Below are 25406 nucleotides of genomic sequence, written 5' to 3'. Positions count from 1 at the left end.
GCACCCTGACTTGTTTGGGAATTCATTCCCTTTTTTTGTGGACATGAATTGCCTACCTGTTCTTCCCCATCGCTGTCAGATCCGATAATAACGATATGTTGTTTTGCCAGTGTGGACTGATATTAGCCTTTTATTACAATTTGGATTGATTTTACTGTCTTCCATACAAGTTGCAAGCTCTTGTGAAATTTAGAAGTACTGCATATCTGGCTGATTTAGACATAAATTATGTGAGAGAGGGGAGATGTTTTCTTTTTCAGGTTCAGTAAACATCGCTGTGAAGTGAGACGGCGGGAAAAGGTCTAGATTTACAAAGACTTTTGTGCCTGTTTTTTTAGGCGTAGATGTAACGCATTCTGCCCCAAACACAACTACTGTATCAGTCGCACCAGGCAGACTGGAGTCGCAGTGTTCACGTCCTTTGTGCAAATGTCTGCAAGGTGCACCTCTCTACTCATTGCATATGCATTTCGGGGAGGATCACACAAATCTTAGGAGGATCATGTTAACGGAGGAGGATTATGTATTCTGCCGGATTTGCTGAGGTCACGCTGCTAACGACTGAAAATTCTCTGCCTCTGAAAAGGAGGCGTAAACACAGCACTGATGGGATTTACAAGACCCAAAAGGAAGATTGTGGTGGGAAAGATAAAGGCTTGTGAATACTAAAAAACAATTATTAGAAACTAATAGGAATAAATTGGGCTTTCATTAATAGACACAATATCTAACAACTGAAATGCAAACAAATAGTGGACAGATGTAGTTTGTGTTCATCAAACTTGAATTTGCACTTCATCAAATCTCCATCAATGAACTGTGTGTGTGTGTGTGTGTGTGTGTGTGTGTGTGTGTGTGTGTGTGTGTGTGTGTTTAGCTGCATTTATCTCAGTATTAACATGAATATCAACACCATCTCCACCTCCCTCTTCTAGTCTGTCCATCTCTCTTAATATGCTAAAGATCATTTTACGAATAATATTCTCAGTTTTTCTCAGGTGTATTTGAACAATATTAATATTTGTAATCAAAATGACTGCATTATAATTTTTAATTACAATTTCAGGGTCCATTAGGGTCATGTGCTCTAGTCTCTACATGTATATTTACACCCCTCTATTTCAAGATGAGTTTTAAATGAAGATAAAAAAGAAGAATTTTGATATTAAAATATTTTTTATATATCAAATATGATATATTTACCATTTTTGTAATTTTCTGGGATACAAGTACCTCCTTGTTCACAGTGGTAATTGTAACATGTGAGGCAAAATACCAGGCAAAAAGCTGTGCCTTTGCATATTTAGTTAATATCAATGTAATGAACGGTAACCAGGCGTATGCACTCCTGTGTGACCCACAGAAGGGTGATGAATACAGATGTGAAATCAGCGCCTGCATGTGTTAACTGGAAGAGGAGCCGGTGTTTCCTTCCCGATTGGTTTATCTTCTGCAAATAGCCAATCTTTGATGCAATTTACTGAAATATATTTCATCCACGTGGCCACTCCTATCCGGTCCGAGGTCTTTTCTTTAAGGCTCCTCCAGTGCCTCCCTCCTGAGGCGGGGGCGGCAGTGGGAGAATAAATGAGTGGGGTGCTGATGTTCAGCTGTTTCCTCCTCTTCCTCATGGTGTTAGTGCGGCTCTCCTCTCCTGTCGGTGGGTAAGCACTTTGCCGGGTGACAGCACCCATCCTTCACAGGGCCCTGCCATATGCCGCGCCGATGTCAGAGGAGACGACTGCAGATGCTCCAGCTGCTCCCTCCCTGCACGATGAGCAACACACACACACACACACACACACACACACACACACACACACACACACACACACACAACCAGCTCTCTGAACAGGATAAAGAGGCAGAGGTGGGAGAATGGGACGAGGGAGAAAGGATGCATACAGAGATTTGTGTTTGGGTAAAAAGGGGAAGACACAAGCAATCTGTCATTCCTGTGAAATGAGGTAAAATATATTTACATAGTTTTGTTTTTGCCTAATCAGAACAGGGAGCAAAAGGTTAAAAGGGTTAGACGATTTGGATCATTTAAAAAGGGGATCTGGGACCTAATCAGAGCGAAATACAAATGCTGATTGAGACGGCGAGACAAAGGAAGAGAATGAGCAAACGGAGTGCAAGCTTGATTTTCTTATCTTGCAATGGGATTTTTACCGTGATAGCTTGTTGTCACCAATTTTTGAGCCTCAATGGATCCTTTAATTGATACTGCCTTTGCGACCACATCAACAGGTCCTTTATATCCCTTCAGAAGCTCCCAGAGTAAAGGCGGCAGCAATTGAACAAACGGGCAACTTTTGCCTGCTTATTTATTTGTTTTCTTTGTCCAAACATTACCTTCAAGCACTTTAGATCAGGCCTCAGAGTCTCAAAGCTATCACATTAGTGTCTCTCATCTTCCAGCAGAGAAAACAAAAGCCTGGAAACAAAAAGGACCCAAATGGCTGGTGCTTACAGACAACATGCAGAGGCTCACGCTCACTACCAGCGGTGAAACTGAGTGTGTGTGCGTGTGTGTGTGTGTGTAGGTGTGTGTAGGTGAAAACTCTATGTCTGAAAGCCTGTGTATGTGTAAGGACAGGGTTGGCCAGGCACGCTTGGCTGTAAATCTGGGCGCAGGCCCCGACGCTCGTTCAGCAGCTTGACTTCAAATCATGCATGAAATATGCCTCTGTCTGTACAGATATACCTAAATACCTCTGTGTCAATGGCAGGCCGGCCCGCCCGTCTGTGTGTGTCATGGCCACAGCTGGGACCCTGCAAACAGCCGACTGAAATGACCGCTCCAACACAAGAAACGTATGAATGGGTACATACAGTGGTGTGATTATGTAAGATTAAAAACTGTGCTAATCTAGGTAAAGTTTGTGTCTCAACAGACGGTACCGTGGCACAACAAGTTGTTTAGGTTAATAGTCCGCCCCCAACTTGCCGCTACTGGTGGCGACGGCTAGTTTCATACAACGGGTCTGCTTTACTTTCAAAAGAAGAGAAACTGGTGTATCTGTTTACATGCCGTACAGTTGGATACCTTGCTGAGGAGTTGGAAGTGTGCAGCCTGTCGCCTGCGGCTCATTACATTGTCTTTAGTACTTGATTTGTTGTGTGCGCTGCGTGGTTTTTGTGATGTTCTCTAATGTGGCGCTCTTTTCTTTTCCTCCTCCAACGGGATGTCGGGCTATCTGCCCAGTTTTTCTTCTGTTTTCGTAAAAACAAGCCCCAGAAATACAAAGCATGTCACACATTGTGCTTCAAAGAAAAGACCAAACAGTATCTTGTTAGGACAGCGACTGCAAAATTGTCTTATAGGTTGAATAAAGTGCTTGAAATACAATTATAATCCCTTTGGATCAGATGAGTAGCCGTTTATTAAAGGAGGTTCGAGCTATTGTCTTCAGAGGAGAGTGAGTGCATTGTTGTTTTTTTTACTTTTGGGGCTATGTTTGTTTAATGTTGTCATGAACAAATCACATTCTGCCGTTCTTCTCGGTTTGAATCAGTTCAGTCACCTTTTGCAGCTGCCAGAGGGCGGCTAACTCTAAATCCTGTTTCAGAGTCTGTCAAATATCCTGTCATTGCTCTGAGTGTTTTTGATTTTTGGGGGGGCAATAACATCTTAAAGTGGGTGGAGAAGACGAATAGGAAAGGCAGACGGAGAAAAAGAGCTGCAGAGTGGGTCGTGACATGGAGCCTGTTTGCTCTGGCTGGCTGGAGAGCGGAGGGCGAGTCATGCATTATAAAAAGCTGGTGATGAGCTTTGCGCTGGGAGGATTCAGAGGACAAGTTTAAAGATCACAGATTTCTATTAAGCCGTTGTAGTGTGTGTATTTATCTGGTTTTAATGAAAATACATGGAGTTACTGGTCACTTTATCCTTGCTTTCATTTTTCAGCTAATACAGGCCCACCTTGTCAAGTCCTAGATATTCCCTGTGTCATAAAATATGTGATATGCAGTATTACCCTTGAACACTTGAAATTTCCACTTAATAACAGATGATGACGTAGTACACTGCTGCTCCCCTTCTGTAAAGGAAAATGAAATCATTTTGTTGAATGCATTGGTTTTGTTCCTCCCAAGCAGCAACATCACACAGACTAATATGGTGTTTGAATTGAAACACAGTGCAGGTAGTAAACATGTTTTCATGTGTATCCAATGCTCAGAGTCTAGAAGCTTTATAGGCAAATGAGAGTGCTGCTGTTGCATTTACTCTGCCGGAAACAAAAAGTCAAAGTTAAGTGTGGAGTAAATAAAATCTAGTGATAACCCGTCATCAACAAAGACAGTCGACCCGATGCTGAGACAGCCACGACTGATTGAAAGATGAGTAGTAATTTCAACATAACATTGGGAGCAACAGCAGCTAATAAATAGAGAGTAAATGTACAAAAATAGTGAGTGGGCTGCAGCAGGTGCGCGATGGAATTGAATGTGTTTAGCTAATCGTGGTTTAAATTTGTTATTGAAATACGGGGTGTAATTACACGGGACCGTTATCACTCTAATTATGAACAATTCAAAATACGGCAACCATTCTGGCAATGGCTGGTCGCCGACTCAGCAGCCGTTTCTGAAACTTACTGTCGGACCCTGTCTCTGCCAGCAGGATTGGGTAGAGCTTTTCCCCTCATTCTGGCAGTTTGTGTTTTTTCGATTTTGTGGAAATATGTCTCAAAAATGTATTAATTTACACACGCCTGTGGAAGGATTGGTCATCCGTCACAAAAACACATAACTACATCATTAGACATTGTGCTTGCCTGTTAGCAGCTTTCCATTAGTTCCATATTAGTAATAACTAACATACTTTATATTGTGAATACCAGTTTTCGAAAGCTAGTATGACGATAAAATTGCAACCTTTCTGATCTCATATTGCACTAGAATGCTTTAAAGTTGCCATGTGTTGGCAGTCCTGAAAATGAGTGGTAAGGGGGGTTTGGAAGAAACTGACATGTGGGACTGACATATCCTGACAATTGCATAGAGCTAGAGTAGAGATATACACTCATACTCAGTGCCATATAGTTGCCCATAAATTCATGCATCAATATACAAGGTCGGAATACAAGGGAAACAACAAGTGTTCCCCAACTTAATGAATTTCACTTGATTAGATTTTTTTTTTCTCCCTTTTTCAAACTATTTCACGCATGGCCAAGCACTGTAAATCCATAAACAAACACATAAACAGGCAGAAAAAAAGATTGATGCTTTATGAATAAATCATCTGGATACAGAAACTCAATATTAACTCTGCGTTGCCTGGAGGGTTGAGAGGGAGCTTACGACAGATCCATCTCGATGTCTGAGGAACTAACTGGGAGGCGAGCGCTTTAGCAAGTACTTATCCTGGGAACTTAATTACCAAAACAAATGATGATTGTGGTGATATAGCGGCAATGATTCTTCATTACTGTAATTTTTTACCCAAGGTTTTACACAGAGTGTATTTCTGTCATCATCATCACTGTCATAATTAACACCACCGGGGAGTAAATGACAGTCAGCTGGTTGGCAAGTTCAACACTTCGCTGGGACGAACGGCCTTTTCACACCTGGTCGTAAAACCATACAGAAATGTGAATATTCGCATTTCTCGCATTCAAACCTCTCACACCAAGGCCGACACAGATGTCTGTGCTCAATGCATCCCATCAAATGTGTTTAGTAGTGTGTGATACATGGCCTTTAATACAAGGCCTAATGTTCAGATTTTAATGGTCATCGTAATACCTCCAGGGCTCCGTGGATTTCTCAAGCAAAAGATAGTGAGTTCATATGCCTCCACGCTGGTAAGAACATAATTAGGGCTGTAGGCTACCGAATAATTCGAAGCGTCATTTATAACGTTGACATTCAAATTATTATTACTAATAACGTACAGAAACATTGCGTGCAATAGTCCTCCTTGTCTCTCTCTCTCTCACATACACAGCAACGTGGCTCTCAGTCCTTTGCTCTGTATTTGTCCCCACAGGACAAAGCCAAATATTTTTGGTGATGCTTTTTACATTTCTTGTTGTAGCACCATCAAGCCAAAACCTTCACTGATATAACAATTACAAAACTCTAATGACGTGATTGCCCTGAAAATGTGCTGGTGATGTGATTGTTAAACCTATTAATAATGCAGTTGTAGTCCCATTTATGCAACATAAGAAGCTAAACAAATCTATTTCTTATGGTTGAGTTAGGACGCTAAATTGAGTCTCACAGCCTGACGAAAGAAGCTCCTCTGTAGTCTGTTGGTCCTGACACTGCTGTGTCGATTCATACAGTTATCTATCGTTATAGATTTTGGGGTGTATTTGTCTATTCTGCAATTGCAAAACGTATTTAAACTGGCTACATCTCCGCCAGTTTGAGAAGGAGTCTTTGAAGGAGGAAGTGGAGGAGGTTGACAATGACAGAAGATGACAGCTAATGGCGTGAAGACTGCCGGGGCAGCGAGTGTGTCTAAATAACCAGGTGCTGCGATTTAGTTTCCACCTGGTTAAACAGTGGAATAATTGGTCAAGTTAGCCAGTAATTAGACCAGCTCTGCCACGCTGCATCTGAGAGCCCAGCGACTGCTCTGCCATGCTAATTGGGCTATTTATACCGAAACCCATTGACCAGGCTCACTGGCCTCCCTTCCAATTCGCTTTTCAGCACTTGTTTATCTTTTCCGTGTGTACTCAGGACACAGCGCCGCCCTCCTCCTCCTCTCCAAAAGCCATTTTTCATTCCAACTTGAGCTGACTGAACTTCTGTCCTCTGTCTCTTTTGTCCGTCTGTCTGTCTCTGTCCTCTGTTTCTTTTTGTTGTTCTTCCCGCTCTTCTCTCCTCCGCACGGCAGCTCCCTGTCTACCAGGCCCTCTGTGTTGCTAATCAGTGTTTTATGAATGCCAGTGTGTGTGTGAGCGGGACAGTCTTTTCCTCATGTGAATACATATGTGTGTGTTTGTGTTGTGTTTGTGTGCGTGTATATGCGTGTGTATGTGAGCATTCCTCTGTACGAGTGTGTTGAGGAGATGGATGTACGTCAGTCAGTTAGACCTGCATCCCCCTGGAGTGTGATTAATAGAGCCAGCTGTGGAAACCAGACTGTCACACACACACACACACATACTCTCACACACTCATACACACACACACATAGTGAATGCTCTATTCTTCAGAAAAGTCACATTTTCTTCTTACCGTGTCCCTGTCAATTATCTGCAAGAAATGAGCTACTGCCTATAAGAGGCCATCTCCAACTGTCGATCCCTCCAATAGCCCCCCCCCCCCCCTTCATGTGTGAAGGCCTCTTCTCTTCTTGGTATCTGCATCTGTATTCTCTATGCATTTTATTATCCCTATATCTCCCCGCCCCCCCCCCCCCCCCTTTTCTCTCCTCCATTTTTCTTACCCTCTTTTTCTGTTTTATTATCTTCCCTTCTGTCTCTCTGTCTTTCTGTCCCCTTCAGGCTAACTCTAAAACCTCCATCAGGAGCAAACAAGGCTCCTTGACATTCAATTTCCTGCTTGCCACGCACTTGTCTATTGTATGTGCTTCTCCTCCTTTTCTAGGACTCTTTTTGTGCGAGTTGAATAGGTGGATGGATGTGCTATTGGGCGAGTAGGCGGGCAGTTGGGCGGATGGGGATGGATGAGGAGGGATGTTTTTTTTGTGGGGTTTTGGGTGTCAGCCTCCCTGAAGCTTTAATAGCAAGGTCACTTTGTTGGGATTTTCTTGAACAGTTTACCGAATGTGTTCAGCAGCTGTCAGCAATGACAACAGAGAACAAAGATCATCCTCAGGATTGTTGTTTTGCTTATCTGAAATGATATCTGATCGGTGATGGTTGTGCAGAATTAATAGATAACCAATTAGACAGTTTCATAATTCCACAGCTATTGTTGTAACATGCTGGATAATGTAAAAGCGTCATTAGATTTAACCGTTTGTTTGGAGTGTGCCCTCTTCACATTGACACTAATAAGGATGCATTTATTAGAAATCAGATATTATAATCATTATAGTGTTTCACATTGTCAGGAAATAAAATATAACAGATTTAAAACAACATGTCATTGTCTAGCAATATTCAACTATCAGGTTTATAACGCTTTTGACAGATTGACAGTTGACATTTTGGAAAATAATAATCATTTAATAGTCATGATTAATATTAGTGGCTTCAGTAATATGTCCCTGGACAGAACTACTTTTTCAGCTACATAGGAGTATTATTATTTAATACTTTTTAGAAAATCCCTCCCTTAATGTTCCTCAACACTTAATCATTGACTTAAAAATACTACATTTTGTTAGGGCCGTCAAATATTTCTTTATCTCAACATGAAGAGAAATTATTTTCTAAAGTCAGTTTAGTTTGTGAAATACTTACTTACTCACTTATTTACTGCACTTTATTTCTACTGGCTGTAGGACTGTTAATTGATCCAACATCTTAAATGTGCTGAATGCTTTTATCAGCACTAATATGGGACAGATACCATAGATAAGCCTTTGGAGGGGAAATTCAGTTGTTGCAGCAGCACAAAGAGATAAAGAAGCACCGATAAATAAAGGAAGTTAAAATAAACACGGCATTTTAAAACTAAAATGAGGATAGAAGTAAAAATAGACACTATGAACAAGCAATTTAAGACCGAACTTACAAGGTAAAAGTGACACAAACATTTTATCCGTTTTAAAAAAAAAAAAAATATTGGTTGATTTTAACTATATCTTTAAAGGTTTTTAGTCATGGGGAAGTGGATTTGATCTTGTTTTAATAAACCGTTGTCTGGCTCCCAGCTCCTCCTGTTCGTCTCCCAAACACCAGCAAAGAAATGCCAGTTACTATGCCAGGTTTGATTACTGGTTGTCTGGGAGACTGGGATACCTCCAGAAAGGCGAGCGCTATGAGTGTCCCGGGTGATCGTACAACCTGTAAAGCATCATGGGAGAATTTCAGCTGTCTGTGACCACCGACAGGGAGGAAACCACAGCTATGCATGCAGTCCTGCTAACGACCTTGGCTGTGGGTGTAAACTGGCATCTCACCTTTTCACAAGTAAAGGGAAACATTGCTCGCTTGCAGGCTGACCTCGGGGAGAAGGAACGGGTTAGTCAGCCCAGGAGAAGCATCTCCCCCTTCTGGGGCAGCCAGATTGTGCGAGCCAGCCCATCTCCCCTGACCCTTCAGCCTCGGTCCAGGACGCTGTCCCTTGGTCGGGGATGAACCGATCTGTTCACCACTTGAGGCTGGCTCCAAAAAAACGGGTCGATCCCCATAGACCCCCATGTGAAAAAGCCCAACTTTGCAACAGAAATAAACATATTTACTGCCCGCCACAAAAAAATGATTTTGATCTCGATAGTTATTTCCCTGTTCATGATAACATGGGGAGAATTTTTATATAACTCACTCTTAATAATTAAGGACGTGGCCGCTTTGAGTGCCAGGTGTGTGCTGTCTTTCTTGCTGTTCTGCTGCGTCACCCGGGCCGCCTCAGCTCCACCCACGATCCACCTCTTTGCACATTTTGGGATTAGCGGGGAGTTGGGCTGTGTCGTCACTGCCAAGATGGAAATGAAAGTTTATTGCTGTTGTCTACAGATTACCGACATTAGCAATCTTTTCCCTCTCCTTCTAGTAAATTATCTGCCCATACCCACTTGCGCATCATGAAGCCCTCAACCACCAGCACAGTTAGCCAGGACTTTTTGCTATTGCCCCAGCTAATCATCTACCCCCCGTTGATCAGCTATAATTTCAATATCATCTGTTTGGCTACCTTAGTGCCAGTGGCTCCAAGTAAATTTAGCACCAACCGATCTAATAAAAGCTCTCCTCGGCTGAATTAACTTACTGTGCCACCAAATTCTTAGAAGTTGCCGATAGATTATAAAGAAATGTTTCTCCACTCTGATCGTTCAGTCGCCATCATTGTAGAATCCTATTTAGGACCATTAGCTGTGTTGTTGGTGCCGCTCACAGCTCTGCCAGCTATGCTTCTCCTGAACTCATAAACATTTTTTTAACCCTTTTTAAAGACAATGCCTATTTGATCAGATCAATGTTCAACAGCAGTCAACCTCTTGTGGGAACTCCTAAGTCTCTGAGAATAATCGAGCCCACCCATTGTCCATCCATTGGATACCACTCGTCCTTCAGCCAAATGTCCTCAGAAACTCTGCAGAAAATTATCAATGTGTAATTTAAATCACCGCTCAAAACACACTTGCACCCTTTCAACACATACTCATTGTTTGTACTTAGGAATTAACTGGGGGAGTTTTATGTCAGTTCAAGAATTAGAAGTACTCCACCAGTTCATCGTCTGACATTGTCATTAGCTAAATTACTTCAAGTCCACTTCAACACTCTATTGATGCTAGCCATCAAGGACTACTGGCCTGTATTATTTCCTTTTCACCTGAAGCTAGTGTTATATTTATCAGACTGTTTTATCACGATTTGTAACGTGCTAAATAACTTTCCAAATGATAACTAACTATATTCCAAGCAGGGCTATGGGTACCTGGTATTTGATTACTGTCGGAAATGACTCAGTAATTAGTGTGTGTGAGAGAATGTGCATTTGTGCTCATGAGCCTGCTCATGTATGTGTGTGTGTGTGTGTGTGTGTCTCTGTCTGTGATAGAGGGAATGTGTGTTTCTGCTTATGAGCCTACTCGTGTGTGTGTGTGTGTAGGTGTGTGTGTGTGTCTGTGTGTCTGTGTGTGTTTGCAGTGAGTCCTGTTGAGAGATAAATGAGTCTGGTTGACATTGTCTGGAACAGGTGGTGAAGTCAGCAGGGAAGATTACACACACACACACACACACACACACACACACACACACAAGCTCACACACCCAATTTGACTACAATGCTGATTTTCTGGCTTGTTTGAGAGCGTAGCCGATCTGATTGGATAAAGAAGGAAGAATAGGTTGTCTCTGAATAGCCTCCATATTGAGTGTCTGATGTATCGATTAGGAGGCAGAGAACCCACATTAATCATTCACAGCATGTTTGATTACCTGATTTATTTTATTTTTATGAACACTGTATGCTTTTATTTGCCTCTGCGTGAGCTCCAGTAGTTTGTGTGATAAAGGGGCAGTGCACCCTAAACTCATAACTCTGTGTGTGTAAGAATGACTGTACGCAGCAAATGAGAAAGGTGCTCTCAGTAGATTGCAGATCTCCAGCAGGTGTGTCTGCAACAACCGCTGCTATATTGTGTGATTGAATGAATACAAAACACAATTGGCTAAACTCTGTCTATACACCAATGGCCTGTAAGGCGTCATGAAACACACGGTAAAACCACGGAGATGAATGCAGGCAATCTGCACAAAGTCGTCGTTTAAAACACGTCATACATTCTTGCAATAACAAAATGAAAACAAACTGTTATCCCCCAACTCTTGGCGCAGAGTAGCAGATGGACGGGTGGCGATGCACTGAGCTGTTTTATCACTTTTAGCCCCTGCTGGCCTGAGGCCGGTTAAGAATAGTGAGTGAGGAGTCTGCAGGCAATAAAAGGTGTTTTGAGAAAGCGTGCGTCACCGCAACTATGGGAGGTCCTTAAGCATGCAGCCATAACTGGGCATCCAAAAAATGATGCAGTCGCTGCAGCAGAATGTAAGATTAGCCGTGGACAGACACAGAGCTGCACACTCACTCATGGACTCGCTCACAGACGCATGTGCACAACAGAGTGCATGATCCTCCTGGCGGAGATGATAAAAATGGTACATTTTGCTCATGAACTCTGTGTGTGTGTGTTCTCAGGTGAGTGTGGTACAGGACTCTGTGAACGTCTCAGGCCAGAACACAATGAACACGGTGAAGGTTCCCGACTGCCGGCTGGCCGAGGAGCTCGGAGATCTGTGGGAAAACTCTAGATTCACTGACTGCTCCCTGTGTGTTGCTGGACAGAAGTTCCAGGCGCACAAAGCCATCCTGGCAGGTGAGAATATCCTATACTTTAAGCATTCAGGTGGTAGAAACGTTGTGGAGTGGAATGAGAATAAAATACCAGCAAACAGTGTATGAATGAAAACATTTAAGATTTGTATCGTTAAAGTTATATTCTTAAAGATGCCATGACAGGATACAGCAATGGACTGCACATTTCAATGTTCAAAGTATAATTTTCATTCTTTATTTTAATCATATTTAGAACATTATCACCTTTCTTGACTCCAAACTGTGCGCCACTCTGTTTACAGTTTGTGATTGCTCTTCAGACCACATCAGAAGACATCATGTCTATTTTTTAGGGCCTGCGTGGAGGGATGGATATATAGTGTGATTGTACCTTAAGACTAAAACATGTTGTGTAGAACCGTGTTCATGAAAAAGTCATGAGTTTAGCACATTTCTATTATGATGTCTCTGTTAATTAAACTTTTTAACAGGTCAAAAACGTCCATGTTCTGTTAACTGACGGTTGTTCTGGTGTGAACCGCACACAGCATCATTAATAGAGCAGCCTACCGACTAGTAGAGAAGTTTACTACAGTTACACACACATTTATATGTTTTATATACCAAGGTAAGACTGGCATATTATAGTATGTTAGACTGAAGGATGTGCATTGTTAATAACCTCTTAAACTCTAGCCCTATTTTTAGACCTTTTAGAAAATTGCATACCCATACAGAAAAGACTGTAATTCTGTAACTACAAGGTCTATTTTAATAATTTTAAAACTCTCTGCAAAGTTTGACTTTGATAAAGTGAAGCAGAACAACATGAGAGAGATTTTAGTACAGAGAGTTTAGGCGAGGTTTCCAAAATGTGCATTTGGGCACATTTGGGCACCATGTGTGCCATTTGAATTTTCTCATGTACCAAACTACATATTTCACTTGTATATTACTAATGATGTTCAATACATCCTAATACAGCAGTTTTGGGCTTTTTTGGGGGGAAAATTCAACCAGACATCTATCTTTTCCCATTCAAAATAACACACAAATCAACTGAATATTGAATCCAAATGGAACAGATTTATTTTTACTGTAAACATTTGTAACAATACAAACGCATCATGAATGCATCATGGGAACACATGAACGCATCATGGGAACACATGAACGCATCATGGGAACACATGAACGCATCATGTGATCACATGAACGCATCATGAACGCATCATGGAACACATGAACGCATCATGGAACACATGAACGCATCATGTGATCACATGAGCGCATCATGGAACACATGAATGCATCATGTGATCACATGAACGCATCATGGGAACACCTGAACGCATCATGGGAACACCTGAACGCATCATGGAAGACATGAACGCATCATGGGAACACGTGAACGCATCATGGGAACACGTGAACGCATCATGGAACACATGAATGCATCATGGGAACACATGAACGCATCATGGGAACACCTGAACGCATCATGTGAACACATGAACGCATCATGGGAACACATGAACGCATCATGGGAACGCATCATGTGATCACATGAACGCATCATGGGAACACCTGAACGCATCATGGGAACACATGAACGCATCATGGAACACATGAACGCATCATGGAACACATGAACGCATCATGGGAACACCTGAACGCATCATGTGATCACATGAACGCATCATGGGAACACCTGAACGCATCATGGGAACACATGAACGCATCATGGGAACACATGAACGCATCATGTGATCACATGAACGCATCATGTCTCTCCCAGTCACATCACTGGTCCCATAGCTCTGAAACAGCAGTGCCAATCAGTTCAACGTGATTTCACTTGAAGCTCCTCTCTCAATCTTTGAAGTCTATTCACTTAGTGACAAATCATTTGCAGTCCCAAGTTTTAACTGTGTTTTTTTTCATTGTTGTTGTTGTTTTTTTTAGATAACTATTTTAGATAAATTGATTATTGGTTTTGTTTATAAAATGTAAGAAAACAATACAAACTGTCATCACACTTTCGAAAAAAAGAGAATCCAAAACCCAAATATTGATATTGCAAGAAATAAAATTAAGAAAAGCAGCAAATCCTCACGTTTTAGAAGCGTGTGTATGTAGCAGTGAATGTTTCCCCTTTGTGCTTGATGAATGAGCTAAATTAATAGGTGAACAAAATTGGTCTGTCGAACTAAACGAACAAATAAATACGTGAGTGAAATCTTTATTGCGCCGAAGGGAATTTGCTTTTCACAGAGAGCAGAAAAGAATATCAAAAGAACATCAACAACCATACATGACGGCACATAATTCAACATAAACATAAGCGTTGTAAAAACATCATGAAAAGCACAATTTGGGAAGTCGATATAGGACATCAGCTGCACGTTACAAGTAATTGACTATATTGACAAGTGTTAAGATGAGATAACTTTCAAACTAATACATGAGGTGGAGTAGATGCTCGTCATTATCCTGGATTTCATTTGAGAGTTTCAGATTTGATTTAAATGCTGCTTCAGATGCTTTCCCACTCTGACTAGAATTCCATTTGAATGAATCCTTTGTGTTTGCCACAAGGTTGGTTACATTTGAATACGGTGATTTTTCCAGTCAAAAGCATCAGCTATTTGCACCTTTAGCACTTTGTCTGTGTTGGCCTTCATAGTGACCGCGCCCTGTCATGTCGGCACTCACAGCAACAACTTGTTGCAGATATTGGCACTTTGATGACAGACAGCGTCAGATAGTGAATGGCTGGAGGAGACTGGTGAACTGCGTGTCTCTGTGGAGGAAAGGAGAGGCTGCTCATTATTGGATTTGTTGAAATGTGTGTGTGAGGAGCCATTTTAATTATGTGCTGCTGTGGTTTGGGGTCTTCCTCTCTCGCTCTCTCTTCCTCTTTCTCCGCTCCACTTGGTCCAGATGACGTCCCTCCTCCTCGTTATTCCCCCTCTCGGCCGTTCCCGTGACAACTCTCCCGGCCGTTAATCGCCGTGGAGACGGACAGAGAGGGATCAAACGAAGGAGGGAGAGCAACTCAAATTGGCACCATATTGGCCATGTGATCTTTATACCATGCTGGTCCGCCCTCTATGTCTCTTGCTGTCTCTTTCTTTTCCTTCCTGCATCCTTCTTACCCTTTCTCAATATTCCTTCTTTCACTTTCATGTCTCCTTTTTTCATTCTCTCTCTCTTGCCTCCATTTTCCTCCTTCCTCTCATCGGTCCTCTCTCCTGCCTCACTCCGTCTTTCTTTTCTGTGTTCACATCCCTTTGTTATTTGTCTTCCTTTCGTTCAGTATTGATCTCTCTCCTCTCAAACCTTGCTCAGTTCTCTTCCTTCCCCATTCCTGTCTACTGTTCTCGTCCTCTGACTTTTTCTCTCCTCTCCCTCCATTCACTTTCCATGACTCTCTCTCTCTCTCTCTCTCTCTCTTTCTTTCTTGCCCGCCCCTTCCCTTTGTTGCTGCAGTATGAGCTCACCAGCATTGAGCTGCACCACACAGACTTACTGTAGGTTTGTCCCCATAGTCCTACCTGCTAAGTTTGGTTTCAGTGCTCCAGGATACAGACGTTAATTCATGACTCCACTTTTGCAGGATTTTTGTCAGTTGGTGACAAAAGGACTGGCAGCAACATCACAGATATCACGTGTCTGACAAACTCCCTATTTTGTGAACTGTTATGTACATATTTTCCGATGGAAAAGTTTTTTTGTTTCAAATCAACCGTCCAAAAAACCTTAAATTGTCCGATCAGCTTCCCTCGCCTTCCGATTAAACAAAGCAAATCACCTCGGCCGAGAAAGCGGAAGAGAAGTATATTCAAAATGACCATTTTTTGTGTCTATTTCACTGATTCCCTTTAACAACCCTGATAGTTGAATAGATAGTTCACCGTCCATTCAACTGTTGAGTGTCTACAACTGTAATCTTCCCACTGCTGTGTGGTAAACCATTACTGTAGCCTGCTTCCTCTGACACTGACATCTATAATCTGATCATCTCATAAAAGGAACCATCTCCCCTCAAAAATATCTTGACAACTCAATTAACTTTACCTGAAAACATTAATGAAAAGTTAACTGTTTCTTTTGCTCCGTAATATTAAAGTCAAGGGGATACCCAGAGGCTTTGTTTGTGGCCTGACCGTAGAAGTTATTTTGACCGTGAGCCACAACATATCTGAAAGTCACGACTGAACGCTGAATGCTGTGGGACCTGATGTTATTGACTGTTATTTATTTAGATGATGAATTAAGTGTTACGACCGAAGCAGCAGGTGTTGACCTTATAGCCACTATGTCCCGTTGTTAACATATTCATTCACTCATTGGCCCACGTTTTACTGATATTATGAGCATTCTACCTTTTTGTGGCCTGTTGATGGATGACCTCCCGTTTCTAATTAGATGGGTAGCAAGCGCTGAGGTTTATAACTCGTTATTAAGAACGAGAATTCATTAGCAAATCACTGACTTCGACACACACTTAATAATGTGTTGAAACATTCGTTACATTTTAATCACTAGTTGATTTAGCATTCATTTCATTAGTGAACAGTTATGTAAAGTGTTACCCAATGAGCACATAATTATTAAGTTGACTGATTGATATGTGATTTTTTTTCACATATTTTTTTTTTTCTTAACGGTTAAAGGTTTGAACCTTTTGTAGAGACACTTTATCTCCGCTGTTAAACAACCAAAAGGTAATTAAGTCCAGCCACAGACTGCATCTGAGAGGTTCATCCTCAGCCTCAGCCGCAACTAACCGCTGTCACTGCCGCGATGATAAGAGAGAAAATACACTGTGCCTTAAGCAGAACTACAGAGACAAGATGCGGTGATTATTGTAAGCATGCGGCATTATCATACGGCAGTGATTTTTGGTGTAACAGAAGTGGGACTGATTTACGTAATTCGTAGTGCTGTGGTTAAATCGGACAGTTAGCATGGCCGCAGGATTAAACATGCTCCTCCTGCTGCGGTCGTGTCTGGAGTAGTAAGAGAGAAAAGACACCGTGCAGCAAGTCACCTCACATGTTTAGTGATAAATGACGTGTCACAAACGTGTCTTTTTTTTAATCAATAGGTCAAGCATTGTGGGTCACTAGGTTTAGGTATTCAAACTGTTCATTTATTTTTGTTCAGTGCGGCGAAATGTGATTAAATATGTTTTTTTATGAAATCTGGATTGTAAATATACTATTTGCATTGCAAACACTTTGTATAACGCTTTTCTTTTTCTTTGAGGGACTTTGGCAGCGGCTCTTTTGCTTTTTGTCTCCACTTTACTCTTCATTTTCTGTAAATGGAGGCAAAGTCTGAACTGTCCTTGCCTCAAGAGGATTTGTAGACAGTGGTGAACAGTGTCCTCTTACAACAAGAGACGGAACACATTTTGGATTTGCAGGGACACAAAAGCTGGGTGAAAATCAACTGAAACACATCTACTACTCATTTCTTTCCCAGCAAAATAAGCCTCAGCAGTCCTCTATGCTACCACGAAATAGTCTATGTTGAGTGGCAGCAGGCGACCATGTTATCAAAACAGGAAGCCAGAACTTAATTAAACCATAATGCATCAAACAAGCTCCAGTCAAGTCAGCCTATCAGCATTAAAGTGGCTAAACACAACTCAGAGGTCGTCATGAGTCTGTCAGCGGGGCGGAGCTGCAGTCGACTTTTTCCACATGATGCTTCTCCTGCTGTCACTGCTGTCAATCATCCCCCTCGCTCTCCTCTGGCCCTGTGGCAGGCTGTTAACACATATCAGAGACCTCACCATGCATCAACATTACACACAATAACAAACCTACCTCCTTCTCTCTCTCTCTCTCTCTCTCTCTCTCTCTCTCTCTCTTTCTCTCTTTCTCTCTCTTTGTCTGTCTTTTGTTTCTCTGTCTGTCTCAGCTCGCTCGCCGGTGTTCAGTGCCATGTTTGAGCACGAGATGGAAGAGAGTAAGAAGGTGAGTCGAGCACTCGACTCTCTCGTTCCCGCTCCCTCAGCGGCGAGCCGGATGTCTAAATTCTAATCTCTCTCTCTCTCTCTCTCTCTCTCTGTTACATCAGGAAGTGTTCACTTCTCAAAACACCTCAGTGTGTCTGCACGTGTTCCTTCATGTCTTGTTGACTGCATCTCTATTATCTGGTGTCTTTAAAGCCCCCATGTGTTGTGTTTGTATGTAATTGTAGCGCCTTTGAATTGATTCTGCAGGCAGTTCTTTCATCAACTCAAGGATCTCCAGGATGGAATTTAGGCAGTGGGTGTATTGTTTGGGGCTAATGTTAAACATTTTCAGATTCAACACTTTAGCTGCCCCTGGATATCTGAGGCTGATACCGATATCAATATTCAAGAGTTAAAAAATCTACCAGAATACTGTACAATATTACACATTTCTTTAATAGCTTAACACTTCAGAATATAAATCTACAAACTTAAATTTAAGTAAAAGCAACCCCAAGGTATTTTGTCTATATCGTAACTTTAATGTCAAGTGCTGCAGCATTAAGATGTTTTCTTTTTAACTAATGAAGCTTTCTTGTATATATATATATATAGTCAAACCGATATCATTGATGTGTTAAATAGAATATATACATATCTTTGCATTTTTTATTTTCCTTTTTGTGTTTGTATTTGTGCATCTGTGCGCGTGCGTGTGCGTGTGCTACAGTTGGTTGTGTTCATCTGGTCGGAGGTGGTGAGATTGAACCTTGGTGATTTAGCCGTCATGTCAGCGGAATATTGATGCCTGTGCGGCTCGAATGGGGAAATTATAAAGCTTAGAGCCAGGAAATGCATCTTAATTGCTGTTTAAGTGGGCGTCTTCATCAGAAAGAGGGAGAGATGGTGGGCCACGTCCCCATACAATTCAGAGAAAACAGATAGATGGGTTAACACTCCTCTGCAGCACTCTATATAGGAGAGACAAATGAGCTCATAAAGAAACACTCTAATAGAGGACTGCTCTGTGCATAGAGGGGAGCTTCAGACACTGTAACTACAGGAGCGTCGTCTGTTTATGAGCTACTGTTGAAAGCTCGCCTTCGAAATACTGAAGGAAGCCCCCCTGCTGTTTTTTCTCGTGACTTCCATTGTGGTTGCCTTCTATATTTCATCAACACGCTTCGCTGTCAAAAAGAAAATCTGCAGAATGAAATTAGTCGAGGTTTTCATCTTCTGTATGTCGAACCTCCTCGTTAATCGCCTGATTGCCTGCAAACAGTAGAAGTAAGAGAGCTCAGGCTGTGATGGGAAATGTTGTTCTCTAAGTAAGAGTCTGAGAAACAATATGTACATGCAGATTGGATAACGCATTATGTCGCGAGCTAGAGGATTCACGTTATTTGTTTTTTTTTGCTGCATGTGTGTTATCTGTAAAAGGGCACCGTAGCACACTGCGGGCTGTGTGCTCAACCCGGCTGCGTGTGTTTATGTTGCTGTTGAGGGGTCGGAGTTGACACAAACACGCTAAGTTGTCGGTACACTCGGCCTGACCCTGCTAAAACGCCGCTGGTCACCGTGGTGACGATAAAGCGCCGTTATAATTGGTTTACCGCTTTGTTCTGCCTCTCAGCGAGGAGGGAAAGATTCAGGTTTACCGTCACTGGGCCAGCAAGTGATAAAGCCTGCTTTGTTGGCTGCAGGCACAGTCGAGGAATGAATGTTCAGGATACATTTTTAGGAACCGGCTGAAAAGAATGAAAGAAATCTACTTGAATCTAGTTTTGTAGAAACTTGGTCAGGCCGTCCAGAAGTTTATTATTCTTCTTTCTGATTTGGCACTTGGAACTTGTTTTGCATCACTGCATGACTGCCTGTCCCTGTGTGTGTGCGAAACGAGGTGAGTGAGTTTAATTCAGGTACCTTTTGGGATATTCACATGAAATGATAGTAAAAAAAAAAAAAGAACACTCTGCTGCTGCTCGTGGTTTTGAAGGATTGTCAAAGCATCTGTCTTTTTCTTCTCTTCGCCTTTTATTCCGCTAAACCCTGTGTGTATACTCCTCTCCTGTCCTCGCCTCTCGTTCAGAACCGTGTGGAGATAAATGACGTGGAGCCAGATGTCTTCAAAGAGATGATGTGCTTCATCTACACAGGCAAGGCCCCCAACCTGGACAAGATGGCTGATGACCTGCTGGCTGCAGCTGACAAGGTACAGTGTGTGTGTGTGTGTGTGTGTGTGTGTGTGTGTGTGGATGTGCATGCACCTGTTACTATGTACACTTATGCACAAGCCAGCATAAATAATAATGTTCCCTAAAATAACAACCAAGTGCTCCTCAAGCCCTGAACACACACACACACACGTTCAAACATTCTGTTGTCGGAAAATCTAAACATGTGGGAGATGTACAGATACACACACTTATAATAAATCCTATTCGTCAGTTTGTTCCTGTTGTTCTGACTCTGTAGACCCAAGGCTTCCTCTCTATTCATGCGAAGCCACTTATGTCTTCCAGTTTTGCTCTCGCTGTATTCCAATGTTTTTAAGAGCTTATTGCATTTGCTTTATTAATAGTATCAAGCTGCACATTGTGAAGCATGATTTCTATTTGTCCCCCTTTTATCGGCTCACAACAGGTCTGTTCCAATGTGTTCTGTCTAAAGCATCCAATTCTACACTATGAAGTAAACTGTTATACCTGTGCATGGCTCTTGGTATGGCAACACGGGTATATATGTTCACCTTTCAACGAAAAACAATGAACACTTGAAAAAACTGTCAAATTATGTTCAGAGGTCTTTTTTTTTTTTTTAACCCAGCCGCTGATTTGAGTGTTTTCAGCTTATCTCAGGAGAGAAATATCGATATTTTCTTCACCTCACTTCCAGCCTTCACGCTTGAGAGCGACATTGCAGTTCCTAATTACTGTGTTCTCTTTCACCAATATTTCGAGTTTGGTGGCAGAGAACCCTTTTGTTTTGCTTTCTAGTTGTGAGACGGGTCTTAAACATCCTTGCATAAGTTGAGTGGAAGTTCATTTTAAATGAACTCCTTTACATCATTAGTGCTAATAAAAACCACGCTCAATATGAAATTCCCCCGTAGTCCCTGCTGAACCAGCATGACTCATTCGGAAGTGTGAATGAATATGAGAGACGATTATTGTTCCCAGCTATTTTATAATTAGTGGAAATCATTTTTTTACCTCTCAAGCGATCTCCTTTCCTACCGCCACTCCCCCTCAGTCTCCGGAGCTGTCACTTTTCCTTCTCTTGGCCATATTTTTCTCTTATTCAATCTAAGTCTTGTTGGCGCCGCGGCGGAGTAATTCCGTACTTCCGTATCATTACACAGTGCGACAACAGTTGTTTGTGGCAGCGCTGTTTAAGTAATTTAGTTTACCTGCTGTTTCTCTTCGCTCTCCCTGTCACTGGCAGTATGCTCTGGAGAGGCTGAAGGTGATGTGCGAGGACGCTCTGTGCGCGAGTCTGAGCGCGGAGAACGCCGCAGAGATCCTCATCCTCGCCGACCTGCACTGCGCCGACCAGCTCAAGACGCAGGCCGTGGACTTCATCAACTAGTGAGTTACACACCTCCGCGCTGAGAGCATTGATCTCCAGAACTACTTCCACACTCACTATTTTTGTTTCTGGTTCACACACACACACACACACACACACTTATACACTTAGCTTTTCCTCAAAGGAAGTCATTAATTTTCCGTGGGAGCAATTTTTTTTTTCTTCTCCTGAAGAAATTTAATTTAATCCCCAGATCGGACCATTCTGCTTCCGTATCATATTGAGCCATTTAGCAATAAAGCTCAGCTGCTGATGTTAATCATGTTGCAGGCAGCCTGTTTAGGTAAGATGGGGCCTATTAGCATCAATGACTGCTATTGATGTCAACCGAGAGGTGATTGACTCTGTGTTTGAATTGCCAGTTGAAACAAAAAGCATTCTCTCAGTCACCACAAACATTCATCACCGTCCCTCTGTTTTTCAGAGTTCTCTATCTCTGAGCCAGACACATTTTCTATCCCTTTGTTCATCCCTCTGTCCTCTATTTACAGCTTTACTCCATCTCCTGGCCTTGTTCCTGCATGGGCTCCTTCTCTCTCCCTCCCTCCATTCACTCCCATTTTCCCTTCCCTTTCCCTCTCCTCTCTCCCCTCTTGTTCTGTGCTTAAGAGCTCATGTATGCCTAAAGGTGTTCAGTAATGCAGATCTCTGCCCCTAATCCCAGTCATTAATTGTAGTTATGGGCGTTATGACAGTTTAATTTGCCACGGTGTTGTTGTGGTGGAGGGAAAATTGGCCACGGGGGACTCCTGGCCAGCAAAGCGATATCAACCCTCCTCCTGCGGACACAATGGACAGCAACGAAACAAAAATCAATTTAGAGGACGAATGTAGAAAACAGACGACACGAAGGAACCAATAATCCTCCCCCCAGCAGCACCTCAACCTCTTTCCAGACCAGTGTTCCCAAGCAGCTTACAGTCATCTAGTCGAGACAATAGGAGTTGTCTTTATCCTACCTCTGTCTCATTTGTTTACCCTCCTCTGGGAGGTAGCAGAGAGTAAAGCCACCCAGACACTCTTTATCCACTTTGTTCAGAGATAAGAATCTACAACATGAATCTTAAGGTCGCAGTAAATTCATATAAAAAGGTTTTTTAAGGCGCAAAAACAGTACTCAATTCCTGAAAGTATTTTTTGTTGATAATAGCGATCCAGTATGATTACCGCTGTCTGGAGGTCATGGTTTGGCCTCTTTTTAATTTACCTTCACATCACTGCTCCTCTCCCTCCCGCTGTCTCCTCCTGTCCCTCTCTGCAGACTTTCATTACTATCGCTCACCTCCCTGTTTTTTATCTATTTATTTGTTGTCGCCGCCGCTGTCTTTACTCTCTCCCCTCTCGGTGCATCCCTCCTGCTTCCTCTCCTGCGCTGCGACTGCTCTCTTCGTGCCCTTCGCTGGCCTGTTGCCTCAGCTCACTGGCCATTACTGTAATCAGGGGTTCACCTCCTCCATAGAGGCTTGGGTCAGAGGTTGGCTGGAGGTCTGGAGCTGCTGTGTGGAGAGCATATGCCCCCCCCCCCTCCCACACACACACACACACACACACTGAAATGCCAAGAGTAGCCATGCCAAGACACACACGCATGTGAACACGCACGCATGCTGTTGCTTATAGACACACAACAAATCAAGAAAAATGTCATTAAATGCCACACAGCGGTGTGCGTGATGGTGCAGCGGGTGTCAGGAGGTGGAAGACCGCCACAGGGTCCGCTGGTGGAAACACATCTGTGGTTGACGATGACCACCAGTAAAACTCATCGGCAGTTAATGACCTAAAGTTGTTTTCGCTTTCTGGCTTGTTAATTATTGCTGGAGCTTTAGAGTTCCAAAACCACAGGGAATCCGAAGAGTTGAAAATGTCTTGAAAAGTCATTTTTTAACTGGCAACCAAAAAGAAAAAGGAGGAATTAGTTAATCATCTTCCTCGATAATCAGCCCTGTGCCGTCTGTTCCTAGCCCACCTCATTTACTATATAGCAGTGTTTCCCAAACTGACAGACTTTTTAAAAATGACAAACCATCTATAAATCGTGTAGAAGAACAGATTTGTGCATAAATTACTTTTCTGACCTATTTTTACTGCCATTTCTGCATCATCGTATATTACCTTGAATAGGTTAACCAGCCTTTTCCAAGAGATATACGTTTGCAATTTCACATCCTAGTTTAATGCATGTGTTACTGAAAACATGTAATAAATGCATTTAGGCAGAGTTGGCAGGCTATCTCATTGTTGTTGTCTTCTCAACAGTAAAACAAACAGAAAGTACGTTAGCCTTTCATATTAGATTCAGTGTAAAATGTATAGGCTACAATTAACAGAACATACGAACATTCAGGCTCCCTCGTGTGGTTAACAGGTGTACTGCAGATGTCCCGACCCAGTCTGACGTGAATTTAACCAAGAGAACAAACGTGTTATCTATTTATATTTAGATTCTTATTTTTTTTTAAGCAAAAATGTATAAGCAGTTATAAAAAATCCCTCTAAAAAATGAAGTGGAGAAGTAATTTAAATTAGATTCAAATGGAAACAATAAAGTGCAAGTACCCCCAATCTGGCCACTCTAGTCAACATCTAATAAACTGAAATACCACAGTTTATGTAGGTACACCTACTAAAATAGAAAGAAATATGATATAAAAAAAGTATATCATAAAATATGATATTATAAAAATAAGAATATATTCTACTTTTACTCTAAAGCATGGTACACAACTTGGAGTCGGAGCTCCCCAAGGGGTCACAAAATGATTTTTTTTCTCACCCATTTCTTTTTTTTTAAATGGTGTGAAATCCTGAAGAGTTTTAACTCCTCTAGCCTGTAAAAAACAGTGTGTGAAGGGATCATAATTTCTTTTGGTGTGTAATGTGTGAAGAGGGGTTGCATTGGTTAGAAACGGTCGCAAAACAGGTTTACAACCAGTGCTGTGAAGAATGTGATATGATTTGACTCAACAGACTTTCTGCATATTTATGACCGTTGCCTTTTATTTTGTGTGATGTTATTTCTCTGAAAATAACCTTCGGGGTTAAATATTTAAAAATATAAAGTAAATAACAGCTCTGCCAGCTGGTATGACAAATCCTAAATGTCTCGGAGTTGCACTCCACACAGATGGACTCATACAATCCCGAGCTCTTGAGAAACTTGTTTATTTGTGCACGTGTCCTTTGAGTTTCTCTCCTTAAACATTTTCTGGACTTTCCTCTACTTTGTATCTCCTCTCTTTGCCCTCTTTCTCTCAGTCACGCAGCGGATGTGATGGAGACACCGAGCTGGAAGGCCATGGTGACCTCACATCCACACCTGGTTGCAGAGGCCTATCACTCCCTGGCCTCGGCTCAGTGCCCCTTCCTCGGGCCCCCAAGAAAACGTCTCAAACAGTCCTAGTGGTCGGAGACACTCTTCCTGTCCTAACCCTGCTGCGTCTCCATTGCTCCTTCCTCTCTCTCTCTCTCTCTCTCTCTGACAGCACCCAGAGACGCCCAAGACACCCAGGACTTGGCTAGATAAGGCTAGGAGGAGCTCCTCAGCTGGACCAAAGCATTACAGGCCACAGAGGAGGTACTACACATCACTGTAGGTGGGGGTGAGGTGAATTCCTTAGGATCTAAACCTGGATATGTTTGGATTGTAAACTCAAATCCTGGCGTATTCTATAAATCCTTTGTCCACGATATTGGAAAGCTATACCCATAATCTGCGAGTCAGTCACGTAAAGAATTGATCTTCTGCCTGTGAAGGAAAAGTCAATGCTGAGTCCCTGTAAATACAATACTGTGGCATATTGTCTTGTGCAGTGTCTCGAGTGCTTGTAAAGTGAAGAGGATCAACCAACCAGAAAGTGAAAGACTATTGTTCCCATTGTTGATGATTTAAACAGCGTTTGTA

The 25406-nt window shown here is 42.2% G+C and overlaps 1 protein-coding gene across 1 annotated transcript in view; it reads left to right on the top strand.

The window, feature by feature from the left end:
- spop (speckle type BTB/POZ protein) overlaps positions 1-24905 on the top strand; it is a gene marked incomplete at its 3' end in the record, with an annotated part of 59078 nt that extends 34173 nt beyond the window's left edge. Inside the window, exons 6-10 of the mRNA XM_079177088.1 lie at positions 11806-11983; positions 17878-17933; positions 20004-20126; positions 21359-21501; positions 24761-24905. Coding sequence (XP_079033214.1) covers positions 11806-11983; positions 17878-17933; positions 20004-20126; positions 21359-21501; positions 24761-24905 — 645 coding nt within the window. The remainder of the gene's footprint in view (positions 1-11805; positions 11984-17877; positions 17934-20003; positions 20127-21358; positions 21502-24760) is intronic.
- Between the last annotated feature and the right edge of the window lie 501 nt (positions 24906-25406).

This window comes from Pholis gunnellus (assembly GCF_910591455.1).
Source record: "Pholis gunnellus genome assembly, chromosome: 17".
Lineage (NCBI taxonomy): Eukaryota > Metazoa > Chordata > Actinopteri > Perciformes > Pholidae > Pholis > Pholis gunnellus.
Note: the sequence above shows the minus strand (reverse complement) of the source record. Positions and strands in the feature narration are given on the sequence as shown.